The sequence below is a fragment of the Cyanistes caeruleus genome, chromosome Z (genome assembly GCF_971803275.1).
Source record: "Cyanistes caeruleus chromosome Z, bCyaCae1.hap1.1, whole genome shotgun sequence".
In the NCBI taxonomy this organism is placed as follows: Eukaryota; Metazoa; Chordata; class Aves; order Passeriformes; family Paridae; genus Cyanistes; species Cyanistes caeruleus.
Window position 1 is genome coordinate 59,913,522 of NC_141732.1, and position 20,098 is coordinate 59,933,619.

Sequence of the window (20,098 nt, forward strand, 5' to 3'; positions counted from 1 at the left end):
AGTGGGTACAGGCACTTAAACATACACAGTTGCATCGAAGGGTTGTTACATGACCATGATAAATCCTTCCGGTGCTGACTCATGCAAGTACCTCACATTACATTAATGGTAAATTATTCAAAACTGAGATTGAGCTATAGCTTGACTTGGAAAATTCTTCTTTAATACATGTTGCCTGATCCAGACAGAAGTTTAGAAAATTATGATTTAAAAAAAGAGAGATGAATACAGAGTATGATATCAAATTTTTCTCACTCTTGTAGTCTTACAGTTTTTGTAGGAATACAAAAGATCTGCTTCATGCATCTGGAGACAAAAAAACTGCAGCAATTTAATTAGATGAAGCCTTGCAAGTGAAAGCTGACTTTGAGTTTGATCAAAACATCTGTTTGCTCTTAATTCTGCACTGTTTAGATTTTTCTCTCCAACACAGAGTAGAGGAAGGAAGCAAAAGTTAGCAAGAAGGCTTGCTGTTACTATAAAAGCTAAATGCAGATTAACCTGCAAATGTTGCCTATATTGACACAACTTCTGTAAAGAAAATTTCTTATCTGGAAAGAAATCCAAATAAAAAGTCACTCACAGCACTGAAGGGCTCTAAGTATTGTATTCCTTTGCAAATACAAACCCTGGTCTCCTCTTAGCTAGTTCAAGAGCAGATTTTAAAAGTAAGATGTAGGAAAACATGGCTCAAATTATCCATTTACATCTTTACTAAGGTCTCTCTGGTTTAGTAATCTCAGACACCTGTTTAAAACCAAGCAAAACCAGAAAAGCACAGAGAAATGTTTATCTCCTTGAAACACAAACCAGAAAGATGATACTTCCATAGCACAGTTATTAATGCTGTATGCTTTCAAAGCCCCTCTCTTCTGCAGATGTTGACTGCTCTTGCTTTTTCCTCTTAGATAATGGTAACACAATAATACCATTAACAATGAAAGCCACTGGCTTTCATTATTCTGTAACATTAAACAACAATTACACTAATACAATTAACAAGTCAATGCATCCTTTGGTTCTGCATGCACTCTTGGCTAATGCTTTCCAAAGGCATTCTAGAGCTAGTAATCAACTCTCAAAGAACAATGACATCTTTCTGTCATAGTCCTTAAACAACAGATTATTTTCTTCGGAATTTCTGTCATCTAGTCTGTTTAGCACACCAATTCACACATTTGTGCATAAGCACAGCTGCTTCACTGCTAGCACCATAGTTTATAAAGAAGTTCTAGCAGGAATGATGCAGAAGCAGTTGAGCTCAACACTGCCTGTTAGCATCAGTGAGATGCAAAACACAGCACAATCTCTTTTTACAGTGTTTCAACTGTATAATATGTATAAAATAATATGTCTGGGCATATTACAACTAGGCACAAAGAAAGTCTGAAATATGAATCTTCCCATTTGTTACCTGTGCCTGAAGTCAACAGACTGACCAACACAATGTGTACAAAGCAAACTTCATGCTTTAGCCCTCTGCCAGAAAGCACCAAAAAGTATTCTTAATATTGACCTAAATGGCCAGTTTATTCAGGGTTGGCTACTTCCTACTTTTCCCATTAGTATTTGAGATAGGTCACAGGTAATATTAAAAAAAAAATTAATAAAAATAGTAAAAAATATAATAAAAAGCAATACCAGATGGTGAAAGCAATCTTTTTCCTTAGATCTCTGTCTGGAATGTCTTGCTCACATGCTCAAACTCACAATAATTGCCCAATTTGAAATTGCAAGGACTATTTCATCTTGGTCAGCTTACACAAGGAGCAGGAGGAGGTTGGCTGTCCTGTTGGTTTCCCTGGGGATGGGAGGATGTGGATGCAAATGACAGAAGGTGTCTGCATTCACCCACACCCAAAAGCTCAGATCACACAGTGGGCTCAGCATGGCATGCAGAAATAAATTCCTTGTCACCACTACCACAGTGGGTAGATTTTGGCAGAACCTGCATATAGTTATCTGTTTTCAATACATGCCAGCACAGAGCACTATGATCTCCCAGGGTACAGGCATGACTTTGGTATGCCACAACAGAAAGACATACTAGACAGCCCCTTCCAGCCCTAAGTCCTGCTAACATCATGGATCTACTGGCATTTACATGCATATCCATAAATCTGAAACCAGTAAGCAATTTACAGTAACACATTTTATTAATGTGTCACTGGAGTGCACAGTAAAAGACCAGGTGGTCTTGCTAAACATGCCAGTGTCTATTTAAAGTTCTAACAATTCTGCAAGGGACTTGTGTTAAAATATACTATATAGAAAGCACACTATTAAACTCAAATATATTTTAATAACTTTTTATAAACCAGTTGTATATTCTGCTGATAGCTCTATGGTATTGTCTGTATTACTTAAAAATGGAATGGATCAAAAGAATGTGTTTATTAGCAGAGTTAATTAAACATTAGAAATAACTGAACTTTTGTAAGTTAACCCAGCAACTGACTGTCACATTGAGCATCTTAACTAAAATCACTGATCCTAAAGCATTGCAGACAATAAACATCACCAGCCAAGATCTGGCAAAATCTTTCTGCAACCTCACTCATTTCCATTCTTCTACACTGAGTTTCAACAGGTAGTTCTTGAACTTTCCCTACAGCCAAGACAGCCTCCTTGTGAGTAGAACAGATGCATTTTAGATGAAGCAGGACTCATACCGACTGGCTCTGCCACTCTGAGATTTCAGAAGACACATAAAAATAATCAAGGTACGTGGCCAAAGAATGAGAGAAAAAGTTCTCTATTCTTTGTCTATATATCATCTGAACTGTTATTATAGATGACACCAGCAAGAGGTGTTAGAGGTGCTAGCCATCTGTTAAGGCAGCCTTCCTCATATTCCACCAACCAGTGTCCCATCTCCTTTGATCAGGCAGCATCATTTCCACACCTGCCTGTGCAAGCTCAAAAATAACATCCCACAGAAAATCAATACAATGGCACAGTGCACCCTTTGCCAAATTTTTTTTAATGGAAAGTTACCAGAGCAGCTACTTCAAATTTGGAGAGTCTCCTACCATATTTCACTCTTATACTGTAAGAATAAAAAAAATAGAACAAAAAATTAGAGAGCAATAAAAATAAAAATAGCTGAACCAATAAAGTCTTTTGCCAACAGACTTTAAGTTACTACTAAAACTGTAAAAAGCTTGAGAAATTACATGTTAATAATAATTATGACCTCAATCTGCACCGCCTTTCATGAAAAAAAAAAGGCATTAAAAATTAGAGGCAAAAATATATCTACTTTTTGAAGAGTTCTACATTATACAAGGTTTAAACAGTTGTTCTTTTTAAAGTCAAGACCCTTGTTACGCTAGGATAACCCAAGCTCAGGCTATTAATGAGCATTTGTTTATCTGGGCTTCATTTAAGGCATATTTCTGTGCTAATTGATGCCATTTAACTTTCCTGTATGTATTTTTTCCTCAAAAGAATGAAAACATAAAAAAACCTCGGAGACATAAAAACCATCTATTGAACAGTTTTTTAGGATCATGATGGTATCTGAATTTCTCCTTCAAAAAGTTAAAGCACAAGCAGGAAATTTCATGATTCTATAGTCCAGCTTGCAGCTGGATTCTCCCAAAACCTTACACCCATCTATCAACAACTAATATATACCTACAGAGTTACCAAGCTCTTTTTTGGCTGGTTAATAACTTATTCCTTGTTAAAACCCTATTGTGCACACAAATACACATATGCCTGCCAAAGAGGCTTCCCAAGAATTCTGTAAGGCTACCTCATGTATTTTTTTTTGTTTTTTTTTTTTAATTCACCTTCTGGTTCTCTTTGTCATTAGGAAAACGGGTAGGCAAGTGCTCCAAATAGAGGTGAGCAGCTGAAAGAGAGCCATCAGTCTTTCACAAAAAGAAAAAACAAAACAAAACGAACAACAAAAAAACCCCCACCAACCCAAATACAAAAACAAAACAAAAAATCCTCAAGAAATTTGAAGCTTGTGTCTTTTTTTTTTCCATCTTACATAAAGCCCTATACACATTTCCACTGGGAATTCTGTCGTTACAGACAAGTACAAATTAATTACATTGTCCATTATGAGATGGTATTTTCTTCCATCAAAGAAGATACTTAATATATGGAATCAAGTTTCAGCAGAAAGTTTGAGCAATAATCCCTCAGACATAATGATTATTTATAAAGAGAGCTAGGAAAGTCAAGCAGTCATATTTTCCTTCCCCAGGAGAGGTCCATTATATGTCTAATATTCCTATTGCCCCTGTCAGATTTTTCTCTCATTTGTTCTTAAAAACTGATAGCGATTTCACAACACTCCCACGGCACTCCCAGTGTACTCTGCTACATTGTTTAGACACTGCTTTAACCATGTCTGAGATTAATCCCCCTTGATCCAATTTAAACACACTACATCTTGCTTTACACCCCAATAACACAGAAACACTTTCACTTCTTACTCAGGGCAGATGTTCCACACACTGGAAGACTTTCATGAACATCCCTCAGCCTTCCCTAAAATAAAAAACCCCAGAGCAGTCAATATTTCTCCATATACCATGTAAAATTTTCAAAGCAACTGAGAGTTGCCATCTCTTTCCAGCTGATCCACCTCAATACACAGCACTCCACTACAAGGCCTTGTAAGTCCTTGTATTGTTGTATAAGTGTGGGATAGAGTAATGCTGCATGCTCTGCAGCTCAAAATATCAGTTTCCTAGCATAAGATCTCCACCACCCTCCAACAGCAACTGTGGTCCCTTAAACCTCACAGATCACTTCTGAAAACTAATGCTTATTCAACTGTCTTGCATACCTGCATATTTTATGCAGGAAGTTCTGTTTTACTTGGTGTATTTTCTCTGGTTTGTCAGAAAGGTTTTGAAACCCCATACTGTTCTTCAACATACTTGCATTCTTCCCAGCTTGTTGTCTGCTGCAAACTTCATAAACACCATCTATTCTACCACCTAAGTCACTAATGAAAAATAATGACTACAGCCAGTCAACCAGGTTTATTAGTTTATTACAGCAGTCCAGTGTATCTCCTGCTTAGTGTTTCTACCCTATAAGCAGCAAAACAAAAAGCTCTTGGAAGTGACAATATCCCCACCCTATGCCTTCACCCCACCAAGACACATTTGCTGGTATGGCTTACTGGTAAAATTTGACTTAAAAAAAAGCCAGCAAAGTTCTGATTTATAGAGCAAGAATCTAAAAGCTTTCTGGATTTAGATATATGTGGGTATATTCTTGGTACTTCTGACAGCTATAGAAACAGCCATATTTTTAAATGCAAATGAAAACATTTTACATTTCTCCTAGCAGAATCTAGGAGACAAGCATTCACAAAATATGAAAATGATCTGTAAAAGCTCATTTTCAGCAGCATTTCAATGATACTAAGAAGAATCACGGAACAGCTGAGGCTGGGTCTCAAGGACATGCCTACACATGAATGTAAACATGGCTGATTTAGTCCTGTTTCCATCACTTACTATGTTTAAGTGCAGTATGTGTCCAGCCACCTGATGGCGAAATAGTACCACGTAGCAGAGGGGAAAAAAGCATTCCCAATGCCCATGTTCCCTGTACAACTTTTACAGAGGCACAACAGAGCTTCTCTGTTCAGGACAGAACAGCAGGAACTTGCTTGTTTACAGCAGCATGCTCAGTGCCATGTCAGAAGCACCTGCAATAGCATGTTTGTCTCAATACCATGCTTGCCTTCACTGCTTAGGGGCATGACCACACTAAACATTCATGAGTGAAGCCACTGGGATTTGAGGAAATGTGATTATATGCAATTACACTGCCTTTTGCACAGTGGCAGCTACACACAATGCATATAAAGTAAGAAACTCCCTGTGTCAGCCTTTTAGACTCACTTGCTCCCTGTGGCAGTTATCTGCTACCTTTTTCAGGCAAGCATGGCAATAATGTGGATCCACTTATCCCCAGCACCCTTTCTGACCTTTCCACATGCCTGTGAGATCTGTTACAACACACCTCATTAAACCTCACAGGTCTAAGCTTGACTGGCTTGCTAGGAAAAAATGCCACAGAGAAGTGGAAACCCTACAATATTTGGGAGAAAAGACAAGAGGGAGAGAAGAGTACGTAGATGGAAGGAATGTGTGCTAAAGCCAGGTTGGGTGCTGCCTTGATTCAGTGAGCACAGACTCATTAAAGACCACACAGAGGCAGAGCTCGTTGACTAGCCCTAACAGAACAGAATGGTAGCATGTCAATACAATATTTTCCTTCTCCAAACCTACAAAAGAAGAGCTCTGTCCTGCTGCCATCCAACCCCCACTTTCCTTTTTAGACTGCCATAGAAGCCACCCACCTTCCTGCTGCCCATGCTTTTGGCTAAAGTAACCTACTCAGTTTCTGCAAGCTCCAGTCCTTTGGTAAACCATCAACCCCTCTGCAAGAACTGCATGTGCTGCCTGCCCTGTGACATGCTCCCAAGAGCCATCACCCGGCCTCCCATACACAAAGCATTTGGCAACCAGGTTCTTTGCATGCTTATCCCCACATGGAAACTACAATCAGGAAGTGAGTTCTGCAAGCCTAAACCTATGTCAGGACCTCTGCCCCAGCTCTCCCCAGCTCCATCCCAGAGAACACACCTGCAAGGAAGGCACTTGGCTTTACACAAAGGCTGAAAAGACAAGTGGAGAGCCTCCAGCAAAACAGAGCATGCAGAAGACTGCAATCAGCCAACAAAACTTTGCAAGACAGTTAGCATGACCCATAACTCCCAGCGGGAAGGGAGAGAGCAGATAGTAGGATGGAAGGAAATTTAACAGGATCCCGAAGTTTTAGACAGGGATAGAGGTGGTGGTAGGGGCAAGAATGGCCAGAGCTACAAACATTACGCCATATGTTCACAAAATATTAAAGACATAGCCGGTACAACCTAACTATTGAGCAGGTACACTCCCAGCTACAGTCAACAGAGACCCTGCTGCCATGCTGTCATCTGTTTGCTTTAGAACTTTGAAGTCTGTCTATGGACACACAACTGCAGGTAACAAATACACTAATGTTCCTAATGATAAGCAACAGTACAGATTTAGAGTACTGACAGTGATAAAAAATGTCCAAGTCTATAGTCTTTCACAGGAAAGAATGAGGGGAAAAAATCCTTCCTCCTCCTATAAGACAAAACAGAAGTGATTCACTGGGATTTCATGAGTGTTATTCATGACATCTGTAGAAAGTCAGACTATACATAATGGAATGGCAATATTGAAAATTTCAAGGGGAAAATCTGTAATGGCATAATGCTTAACTGAAGATGCAAGGCAGGCAGATTCCTGATGTTCAGCAACTGCCTCTTCTAAGAGCAGGTATTTAGAATACAGGTGATACTACTGGCACCAGAAGAAAAAATATATTGTCCAGAAAAACCTGAGTGCTTCTTTTCTTAAGGTAAAAGCAAACATATACTTGTAGTTGACACCTCACCTTTAACCCACATCAAAATGCACAAACAAAACAAACAAACAAAAATCCAAACAAAAGAAACAACAAAAAAAACAACCTCTCATTACAATTCTTTAAACACAGCGTAGGTTCATCAAAGTATCACGTACTTCTCCCAGAACCCCACCAAGACATCAGTCCTACAGAGGCTAAATAAGTGTGTGCACACCAGGAATTGCACAGCCTCAGGGAGCTCCCTCTGTAGATGAAGAGATTATGCAAAACTTCATAGCATCAGTGCCAAAAAAAAATCAATTCATCAATACAGCATACAGCAGCCTAGATCATGCAATTCATCAGGACATTGCAATTCCTTTTGTGACTAACAATTCTTTTTAACAAATTTCAGACATTACTTAACTGAAGAAAACTGAACTTCCTGAAATTAATGACACTGGGAAAAAAAAAGTGAACAAGAAACTGCCTCATTATGTCAGGTTTTCAAGGTTTACTATTAGAAATTCGGTTGTGCTGACTACTAGTGATTACCCACATTATGTTCTTCTGCCAGTTTTCTCAATGCGTAAGTAATTTCTCAGGCAGCAGAATAAAACAGGTTATATGGTCATTTGTTCTTTTTGTGTATGTGATACAATTTTGAAACTTTACTGGAACAAAATCAAAGACAATTCTACTCATTGAGGATGCAACTTCTGTTCACAAAACAAACAAGAAGACACAGCCAATACTGATTTTAAAATGCTTATATACATTGATCACATTTGCCACTGCCAGACACACTTTAATCACACAGCTATTGCACTCACATACTAAGTTACCTCTAGACCCCACCCTGATGCTCAGACATCAATACTCATGTCTCAGCACCTCACATTTCCAGCCGTTAAATTCCCCTATGCATTTTCTGTACACTCTCGCCCTAAGCTTTGCTGCTTCAATATACATAGAACACCGTGAACACCACCAACTGCTGGCTCAACAGGTAAAGCAGCATATAAGGGCAGAACCCAAACACAGAGTGAGCAGCTCAGTGAAAAAGACCGTAAGCAGAAGAGGCTATTAAGAGGCAGAGACTGTCACATGGGACAATCAAGAACATTAGGATTGCCAATTTGCCAGGCCTCCATTCCATCCCCCATCCCCAAGCTTCATTCTGTCAGGTTTACTATTAAAAGTTTTCGCAGTGAACTGGTAAGACTGATGAGACTTTACTGCTATTTCTTTGTAGAGATTCAGATATTTTAGCACCTTGGTGTCACACCATATTAGGACCGACTAAAGTAATGACATAGACTCTCTTCTGGGCTGCACAAGAGAGCAAGTTTTATTATTCCTGATTTTCTTTTATAGACATGTCCGAGAAGGTCCAAAAGGCAAAACTCTCATTGATAATTTAGCACATCATCGTCACTGGACAGTTGGGAACACCACCCCTTAACTGTTTCTTTCAAGTAAACAACAAGGATCCAAACAACACCTGCAAAGGTGGTTTTCCAACTGTTTGGATTCCTCATGCCAGATTAGGAACCTTGTGTGACTTAGTTTCACTCAGGCTCAAGCTAACGCCTGAAGCCTAAAACTGTCTTATTTGAGCAGTGTCAGTTCCCATACCTTGGCACTTGCTTTCACACCACCAGTAACCCATTAGCCATGAGATCTGGCTCTCAAACCAGGTTGAACCTCATGCATTATAGAATAATTTTTTACATGTACAAAAATAAACTAATTTAAATTTTAAACTAAATTAAAATCAGTTTAAATTTAAATTACCCTACTGCTCAAACATATGTTACTTTAGGCAAAGCTTGAAGGCACCCAGATATTTGATTTTCTTTGCTTCCACCAAGAATCATATGACTCTGCCATCCTGAAATTCTGCAGCATGCCTACAGAACCACAGCTTGACTCTTGAGGCTCATTTAATTTTGCTTTTTCCCTGTGGCTTAAGTTTGATCACTATTATGATAAAGAACTACTTAAGATTAATTTTCATTCTTGACCCTGTCCTCCTTGACTAAGTAGCTGAAACAAAATTCCAGCAGAGCACAGCACACACAGCACACTGCAGAGAAACATGATACCTGGTCACTCTACATTACTTAGAAACCACAGCAGTCACAGAACAGTAGATAAACATAATGTTACACAATTAAGCTTTAAAGCATAATCACCTCATTTTCTGAGTATCAGTTCCCCAGAGAGGCAGGTTATTTAGGGGGAAAAAATTCCCCTCACTGTCAGCAGCAGAAAACCCTTGAAAGTTGAGGACAGAAACAATGCTAGTAATGACACGAAAGAAAATGCAACTTGAGAATCAAACACAGGCTATGGAGAATATCTACTGGAGCACAATCCATCCATACTAGAACGGAGAAATTCACTACCTGGCTACAATAATTAATCTACTACACTCTCCAAATTTAAGGTAACAGGTCACCTATGAACATAGCCAATTTTTTATTATGTAAATGTCTATGTGCACACAGAAACTGTCAGTCAAATTCCAGTTCTGTCCACCTACATGACACGGGCCTCAGAGCTTTTTTTTGCTTTTTTTTTTTTTTTTTTTTTCCCACAGTACAAATCATTCCCATTTTTCCATAAGGGTAACAGACAGTCCATACTTTTTACTAATTAAAAAAAACTTTATTACAAGATTATTTTTACCATTCTTTAAAACTATTTATTAATCAAGCAGCTAAGCAGTGGTTTTAACTACTGCTTCTCTTGAGTTCTTGGACGGCCACAATCTTATATTGGTATTATCCAAGGGTATCAACTGTTTCACCGAAATGCAAGAATTAATTTTATAAAAATTCTGTGACCAACTCTGACATTTGTGCAAGCAGATTATGTAACTGTGGGTACAGAACTTGAGTCCATATTTCATAATTATAGAAATTAGTTGCAGAACTGTAAGGAGAAGGACAGATGCTGCAAAAATAAATACATCAGATTGATACATCTCCAAACCAAACAGAACCTGAAAAATTAAAGAAAAGAAGACAGAAAGAGAACAGATTCAGTCTGGAAAAGTAAGGACTTTTGCTCCTAGGGCACATACTTTAAGCACTAAGGCTCTAACAAAAGGAGAAACTGCCTCTACTTACTCACTTCTTCACATGTATTGCTGTTCCTGAAGCCTTCTCTCCACCTCAGAGCAGCCTGTTATAAATTTTCTTTTAGGAGAAGGGCATTTTAAACTAGAATGTACCTGCTCAAAGCTGAGTGTCATTTTTTTGCCACAATCTTTGTGGTTTTGTCCTGTCTATAAAAAGCTCTAATTTTTCTGAACTCCTCTAGTATGTTAGGAAACAAATCATGATAAAGACACTCATATATAAATCCAGCAATGGAAACTCACCTGATTGACACACACTGAGAGACCATCTGTGGCGACCTACTTCAGCTAGACACATGATGAATGTCTAATGGATAGGTATGTGTAGATGCTATCAGGCATTCCCTGGTTCATAAGAGGATCTGTCTGCTTTTACAAACAGCAATTCTGATCAAATTAAATCTGTATTTCTGAGTCTAGATTAACATTAAGCACAAGTATCTTCCTTGATATTACAGAATCACAGAATAGTCTGAGCTGGAAGGGACCCACAAGGATTATCAAGTCAACTCTTAAGTGAATGGCCCATACAGAGATCAAACCCACAACCTTGCTGTTATTAGCACCATGATCTAACAAAGTGAGCCACAGTTAAAGTTGGAAGTGTTTGGTGAAAATACACAAATCTATAAAAATATACCAAAATATAAATAACCCACCCCCACTGTAGCAGTATGCAAAAATATATTGCTATTTAGTTTTCCAATGGACTTGCAAAGTGGGATACGAACAGCCATGCAGGTTTACAATCATGCTAAGCTTATATAAAATCAGTTTTGCTGCTGAAGTCAGCCTGGGAGGAAGTGACAATCTATTCATCCTGCCCCCAAGCCACCCCACCCTGCTGCCAGAAAGAAAAGCATTTGCGCTGTTGGGCAATTTAGCATGCTGAAGAAACTGTGTGAAGCTAGTTGCAACCTGCATCAATTCTGCCTGTGTTCAGGGAAAGAGTTGTGCCAACATAGCCAGGGGGTGCCCCCAGCATGGAAAAGATCACTTCACAGTCAACCACAACTCTTTATCTCAGTTTATGGCAGCTGTGCTAAGATTGCTCACCCCTGAAATAGCTCTCCCTGTCCTGTTTAAAGTTGTGCCCTTGGCATGACATTGGGTCTGAAGCTCCAAAAGACAGTGTGAGATGTGCCTACCTGGAACTGTTCAGGACCTCTAGACGTCTATGCAAAACATAGGACTTTTCACATTTTGAAATTCAATCTTCGTGTCAGTATTTATTTAATATGCAAATACAGCAGCCAACACAGTCCATGCACACAATCCCTGACACCACAGCTATTGCTAACCTCAGCAGCATGAACCCTTTTAATTAAGCACTATTAAAGTCATTTTAAAATCCCATTGTATTGGTTAAGCATGGCCAGGTTTTAGTAGCACGGGAGCTGCAAGGTGGCTTCTGTGAGAAGCTGATAGAAGCTTTTCCCGTGTCTGGCAGATCCAACGCCAGGTGACTCCAAGACCTGCTGTTCACCAAGGCTGGGCCAATGAAATGATGTTAACACCTGTGTGGTAACAGAGTTAAGAAGGTAAAAAAAAGTTATTGCCCAGGTGTAATTGCAGCCAGAGAAGAGCAGAACAACAATATATGAGAGGAACAGCCCTGCAGACACCAAAGCTGGTGAAGGAGGGACAGTAGGTGTTCCAGGCACCAGAGCTGAGGTTCCACTGCAGCCCCTGGTGCAGACTGTGGTGAGGCAGCTGTGGCCCTGCAGCCCCTGGAGGTCCCTGGGTATGCAGAGATCCACCTGCAGCCCCTGGAGGAGACCCAGGCCACAGCAGGTGGATGCCTGAGAGGGGGCTGTGAACCCAAGGGAGGCCTGTGCTGGAGCAGGGTCCTGGCAGGACCTGTGGCCCTGTGGGGGACTCCCACTGGAGCAGGCTGTGGCTGAAGGATGCACCCCATGGAAGAGTGACCCACACTGCAGCAGTTCATGCAGATCTGTTGCTTATGCACATTGGAGAAGTTTGGAGAGCTGTCTCCCATGGGGGAGACCCCACGCTGGAGCAGGGGAAGGACTCCTCTACCTGAGTAGCAACAGAAATGATGTGATGAACTGACCATAACCTCCATTCCCTGTCTCTCTCTGTTGCCACAGTGAGGGGAAAGGTAGAGCCTGGGAAGGATGGGTGTGGGAAGGTGTCCTTAATATTTATTTCACTTCTCATTATCCCAGCTCTTTTAGTAACAAATTCAACCAATATGCCAAATTCAAGTCTGTTTGGCCTGTGACAGTATTTGGTGAGTGATTTCTCCCCATCCTTATCTCAATGCATGAACTCTTCATTTCTCACTTCTGTCCTGTTGCAGAGGGGAGTGACAGAGAGGCTTTGGTGGGCGCCTGGCACCCAATCAGGGTCAACCCACTACAACCATCTGCAGAAACCTAAGCACGTTAATAACTGGATATGATTATGCTGACAAGATGCTGTCCTCTACTATATTTTAATAAAGCCTCAGCAACATCACAGAAAGCACACTAACATCTTAGTGATCAGCTAAAACAAATTGCAAATGCAACTGAGGTGATTGTGCTGCAGTCATTTATCAGATTTGGAGTAAACTAGTAAAATTCAATGTCAAACATCCTAGCAAGAGTAAGCAAGGTCAAGTTCCAAGAGCCACTCTCTGCTCTGACTAAAGTGAACAGCAGTTTAGCCATTAACTTTAACAGAGGCAGTCCTCTACCCACACAACAGTTTCAGGTTAATATAAAGCACCAAGGACACCAAGAGAATGCAACAAAAATAATTTTCTTTAACTATTTTTCTCTCTGTCACTGAAATACTTAAATCATTAAATACTTGATAGGAAATTAGTTTTCTATTTTCTTGACTTTTCTCACATAATGGGTTTGCTTACTGTCTAGCCTAAGATTTCTCATGCATCCAAAGAGTCTTTTCCAAAACAGCAGATATCCTATTAAGCACACAGACTTCGGTGTGCTCTTTGACTTGGAACAACAGAGCACTTCACCGCACTTTCCCAGCAGTTGCAGTTTTGGTTATTCACATATCTCACCTACTATCACTAAAAGCTACACAGCACTATCACAACTGAAAACAAGGCACCAGCCTCTTGTGCAAGAGCACAGGGTTTTACTCAAAATGTGTTGTCACCAATAATCTTCAGATCATCTTATAGTGTTATTTTTGATAGAAAGCAGTAAGTGAACAGACTTTGTTTCTTAAGACATTTTGTAATGTTTTTACCCCAAAACTTTCTCAAGAAGTTACTAATACAGAACAAGAAATTAGACAGATGCAAATAAAAAATACAAGCTTAAAAATCAAGCAGCTCAAAATCACTGGAGAGTCAAAGAAGTATACAAATCCAAGCAAAGCACAATTAAACTAAGTATCTGAGTACATATTATAACTAAGCAACAATTTATACAAGAATATATAGTCTTTATTTCCATAATCAAAATAGTAGCTTAACAGTCCTATACTAGGGCTGTGTAGTAGAAAACATCTATTCTTTTTCTCTACCTTCTCATCCACAGGACTGTTCACACAGTTCCATAAGCATGACAAGTTTCTTTTGTATTATTCACAAAGAAAGCATGTTTCTTCCTTTATTTTTAACAAGAAAAATCTTTAATACAAAACGAATCCTGAACTTAAGAACTTTTTATCTTTTTGGAAATCCCTCACAACAGCTTCTTTAAAAGATGAGCATAAAAATGGTGACTACACAACCCATAGGTCTTCATTTACAATTTTCATTTCTTTGTTATGTATTCTAAGGTTGATCAACTGCCACATTTTAACTACCCTGTAAGGAAAACTAGCCTACTCTAAAACTGTCAAAAACACACACTATAATCTAAGCGCAACAGAGAAAAACTTAATATACTTACAAACTTCCTCTTCTTGGAAGGCTCAACTCTTTCTGTAACAGAAAAAAAAGTTACAGCGTATTAGAAATAAAATATTTTAATTGAAGTTTGTCTTTTTGAGACAAGTGCCATAATCCTCTCATCCCATCAGAAGCAGGAAGACAAACATGGTATATTGGGACAGAAAAAGATGTTACAGATTTTATATGTTCCACCTTCCTTTCTTATTTGAAATATTAACATTAGCATTTGGGGGTCTATACCTTTTTGTAGCAGCAATATTGAAACATTTCAAGCAATAGACAGATTTTATGGAAAAGCCTTACAGTCAGCTATGATGTAGTGGCAACACTATTAAAATCTGCAAGAGGCACTGACAAAGATGAACTAAATTCTTTTCAATACTCATAATTTGCAAAAATTTTTATTAACAGGACCACAAGCTGAACAGGTGACCATTGCCACCAAGCCTTCTACGCTATATTCTTAAACCCTAATAAGATTAAGTTCATAATAGTATGGTCCACAATAAATAATTACAATTTATTACAATCTTCTGCAAAGTAGTTACATAACAACAGAAACACTGCTGGTAAACTTTTTTACAGCTTTTGCTGAGAACAGTTAAACAGTCAAACTAGGTTTAACAATTACATAACTTTTTATCAGATTGACAGGATAGTCTGCTAGTCAAATGGAAACTGCAAAACAAACATTTTACTGTTATTTTAGCATATAAGAAAGCCACAAGATCCATGAAGTTTTGTCCATCAGACACAAGCAAAATGCATATACCACAAGTATATATAATTGCCTATTGTATAAATCACAGAAAAGCTGAGGTTGGAAGGCATTTCTGGAGATCCTCTGGTCCAACCTACTCACGGCAGAGGCAATTGCATCCCATTACTCCAAAGTACATCCAGTCGTGCTCTGAACATCATTTTGAACATTATGCAAAGATGGACACCCACAATCTCTCCAGGCAATCAGTTCCAGTGTCCAATACCCCCATTTGTTTTTATTTCTCACATGAACCTGAACTGTACATTAGTTAAGCACTATCTTTGCAATCATGCCCAGCAGAGTGAATCAACAACATTCAAATAAAAGGACAACTTGTCTGACCCAGAGGATACACAGTTAAGATGCATTTGAAGGGCATCATCCTTACTGAAAGACAAGGTTGCATATGTGAATGGTTCAATTTATGTGGCTGGATGCATTTAGTAATTTAATTACATTATTTTATGTTTACTTACAATGAACTCACAAAAAGCTGTTTTGAAGTATGTAACAGGCACTCAGTTTTGCTTCTAGAAGTTATCAAAGGGAATAACTAAAAAATTCTCATTGAAAAGTAAATAAACTATACATATGCCTTCTGTGTATGTGCACGTGCATTTATTTCACACAGCAAAGAAAGTTATAGGTATCAACCAGAAAACACATATGAGAATAAAATCAAATGGACAAAAATAGTTCAGCCAGGCACCTTAGATAAAAGACCATAAGGGAATGAATAATTATGTATTCTTTAGAGAGTTTTAAATGGTGTGCAGTAAATAAAGCCCAGGCTGCTAACTGAATGATAAGGACTAAAATATCAAGTAGCAGCTCAATTCCTGAGCACCGCCCATCCTGTTCACTGAATGAGGAAGGAAAAAATAGTGTGAAACAATGCAATTAGACATCGTAATGCAAAGGCACAGGAGAGCAGAATTAGGGGCCTTGGTAACCAATTCTGGTACTTCCTAGGAAGTTCCAGCAATTTGCATTTTAAAACAACATCTTTTAGCATAACATATGCTTACGTACAAAGGAACAGTTACACCTGCATACAATATTGCATTATGAAGCTGAGTAATTCCCCTCAATTCAAAATGTCACATTAATAATGAACAAAATGTTACTGCAAGTTAGAACTCACATACTTCCCTTTGTGTTTTTTTTCTTTAATTTTACAATGTCATTGTGTTCTATTTCTAACATGTGACTTTACTTGAAATGGTGGGCACGGTTATACTGGAATAGACAATACTTGTGGGAGAGCTACCAAAGCCTAGGAGCAAGAATAATACATGAGTTTGAGTTGCAACATGTACTTTAATTTTTTGTTTCATTTTGTTTTATTCAGTGTTTTGGTTGTAGTTTATAACAGCAGGGCAAATGAGAGACACTGGCTTCTCTAGACACCTGAGGTCACATTACTCTCTTGGCACACTCTCATGCATACCATGCTGAAGCAGTACTTTTGATTATCAAATGAAGTTCCAAAAGACTAACGGCTCACTGATAAACATTAAAAACTGTCAAGACCACCCCACGTAACAGAAAAAATAAAGCAAAACCTTAAGTACATAATTCATACAGGACAATTTACAAAATACAGCATTTCTAAGGCTGGATTTTAAAACAATACATAAACATACATAATAAATAAACAATATATATGATACATAAACAAAAGTAGTACCAAAATAAAACTAATATCCTTCCTGGATAATATTTCTATCCTCATTTTTCCTATCTGTTATGTTAAAATGAAAGGTCACTTATCTCATGCTTTTCCAGCTGGAGTATCTCCAAGAAAAAAAAAACAAAACAAACCTAGAATGTAGTAAACTGAAACATGCTTTTCTCTCTCAGATCAGGTTAAAGTATTACAGCTCCTACATGATTTTTTTGGTGTTACTTTGGACTCACCCACCCCAAAGACTTTTCCACAGCCTGAAGGAATTAATAGATTATTGGCTGTGTTACTACGGACCTCCTCCCTCCTGAGAAGGCTCACCAACATGATGCTAGTTTTGTCACAGTACAGCACAGCTCCATAACCGACTCTACACAAAACAGGTAGAAAAGGCATAAATGTGCTCTACATGGAGCTTAGATCTAGCTTATAGCTTAGATTAGAGAAATAATTTATTTCCTAGGTATACAAAACACTATTTGTACTAAAATTCTAAAGAAAACACCTTTACCCTGCCTCTTCCAGCTGTTTTTATCACAGCCACTTAAAACAGGGATGAATGATGCCAAACCAAAAGTCATTCAGCTCTTCAGGTTTGCAACGCTCTTGTTGAGATCTCAGTTAGACTCCAAATGACTTGTATCAATCTAATTTTTCTGTCTGTTCCATGTTTCCTTTCTGAAAGCCTCAGCAGAAGACCCAGAAGATACATCTGCCCTAGTTCCACTGCTCAGCATCCAATGCATGCAGACTGCTGAAGGTAAAACTTAGCAGGGTCAGGACCTTCAGGTAACATACTTAGCAGGCAAGCACCTAGTGCATTAAAAAGAGAAAAATATGCCTTCACTACGTCTCTGCATGGTTCTTAGTCACCAGTTCTGCCCTAGAGGATACCACTGTGCTCTTTTGCCTTTGTCCTACATGGAATCCTCCTCTGGACAGTTTAAGTTGGGCTGGTTTTAGGGCTATTTCATTCCACTGCAATTACACAAAGCATGGACCAGAGACTCCTGCCCTTGAAGCCCTGTATGTCTCAAAAACTGTTGTCACAAAATATAATCAACCTTGCCTCAAGTTTAAGAGTTCTATGCAAGCCGCGCCAAATTGCTGTGATGTAGCATTAAGAACCAGGTATACTGAATGCAGCTGTCATTCATCAGTTCAAACTCTCTACTCTGTGCATTTTACTATCAATAGCATGTTTTAACAAGAACAATGCTTTTTGATTATTTCAGTAATTATGATTCTTCCTCTGGTTCTACATACCTCTAAGACACCTCAGTATGCACAAGTTCAGTATCTTCACCACACTGCATATATTCAACCTTACAAACAGATACGCTGAACAAATAAAACACAGTCAACTTTATTCTGAGTCAAAGCCTCACCCTACTAACTAGAAATATGGTTTAGTAAACAAAACTGTGTTAATAGATTTGAACAAAAGAGGTGACTTAGAAAACAGTAACTTCTTCATATTCCTTGTAAAGATTATCAGCAAGTCAAGATAATTTAAAATACCGAATTTTGTCATATATGTTCAAGGAAGAAACAATGTTTCTTATTGTTAATGTCAACTTATTGCTTGTTACTAGTTCAATTTTAAACAACCAATAAAAAGTTACAACATTCATAAACTACCAAAGACACAGCTAATATTGTTAGTACAAGGTTGATTTTACAATCACAGTAAATCTGCTTCATTTTCCAACAACTGCAGTCTTCAAATATTCAAGAAGTCTTTCAGAGTTTCGAGTTGCTCATAAAAGTAGTCTGGAAAAGTGCACCCTTTCAAAATGAATCTTGGTTATGCATTCTTCAGCTGGTGTGGTGTTAAATATAATAAGATTAATACGAGGATTTGTTTGGGTTTTTTTTTAAAATACTGTTGCTCTACCCATCCATCATAAACTGTAAACATCTGACAGCTTTTTGGTAACCTGTGTTAGATCTAAACAGACAGAAATTGTAACATTATCACTGCATTAATAACAGTAGGAAGGAAAAATCAGCAACGTCAAACAGTTCACCTTCTTATCATCATCAATGACAGCAAGACTTACTGCTTTGAGGAAAAAAATTGTATGATTTCTTCTTAAATAATTACTATGTTTTTGCTGAAGATAAGCTGGGGGATGACAGCAGATCTTATATTTGGAAGTGAAAATAAGGAAAGAAAGCAGTACAAATAACAAAGTAAAGGACTGTTTTCACCTATCAGAGAAAGGTATTACACCATGCAAGAGCTTTTAACAAGCTAATCTTAACCTTTTTATAAGATTAATATATTAAGTTGTTGCACTAATCCATTCTAAGTACCTTCTAAGCAAGGCAGTGGCAGGTTATGCTTTTCTATTTTATTGCTTCCAACTTTGCCAGTATTTGGTTCTTTTGAATCACACAGAGCAGTGACATCTGTGTGGAGACAGAGCAACCACAACAAATGACAAGTGTTAGTGTCTCACACCAAATGTGCATCTTCTGCTCTACATTTGTTTCTCTGGCAAAGTTGTCTTTTGTTCCTATGACAACTTACAGTGTTTCTTGGTTCCAGGATTAGTAAACCTTTGCCTTATAACTGGTATTTTATTAACATCAGGGTGGAATTTTAGGAGTGGCTATTGACCCTAAAAATTGCAGCTGAACACAGGATTAACCAGTTTTTGAAAAGATGCTAAAAATACATTGAGGTCTTTCTTTGTCAGTCAGGGTATTTTCACTCGCATCTGATTGCTCTCAGAACAGGTGTAACTATAAAACCATTCTTCCTTTCAGATGACCTAAGTAAGTTTCTGTTTGCAATACCTCCTTCTCAGCAGTCTGAGTTCTAGTCTTGTCCAAGATGCAATTCTATATCCACTTTTCTCAGGAAAACTGTACCAATATCTTCTTCACTGGTAATGTAAGTCAAGATCACTATCTTTCCTTTTCCACACTTGCTGCCAAGGAACCTGGCATTATCAATGCCTTACAGTAAAGTCTGATGTTCGACCTTTCAGCTGAAGGCTTACAGATTCTTTCCACTCATTCAGACACAGCCACCAGGTTTACATGGGGTTTTGCTTGTTTTTTGTGTACGTTCATCAATTAAATCACAGATCATCTCTTCATAAGCATTAACATGATCAAAAATTGCCACTTCTGCACTGACAAGCTCTGGAAGGTAGTTACCACTACTCAAGGAAGATTCCATTCACAGTT

The 20,098-nt window shown here is 38.4% G+C and overlaps 1 protein-coding gene across 12 annotated transcripts in view; it reads right to left on the reverse strand.

The window, feature by feature from the left end:
- Window positions 1-20,098, reverse strand: part of MAST4 (microtubule associated serine/threonine kinase family member 4) — a 286,733-nt gene that overhangs the window by 129,911 nt on the left and 136,724 nt on the right. For all 12 annotated transcript variants that reach the window (XM_086869392.1, XM_086869390.1, XM_086869389.1 and 9 more), the window contains one exon: window positions 14,446-14,477. In XM_086869392.1, the coding sequence (XP_086725518.1) occupies window positions 14,446-14,477 (32 nt within the window). The remainder of the gene's footprint in view (window positions 1-14,445; window positions 14,478-20,098) is intronic.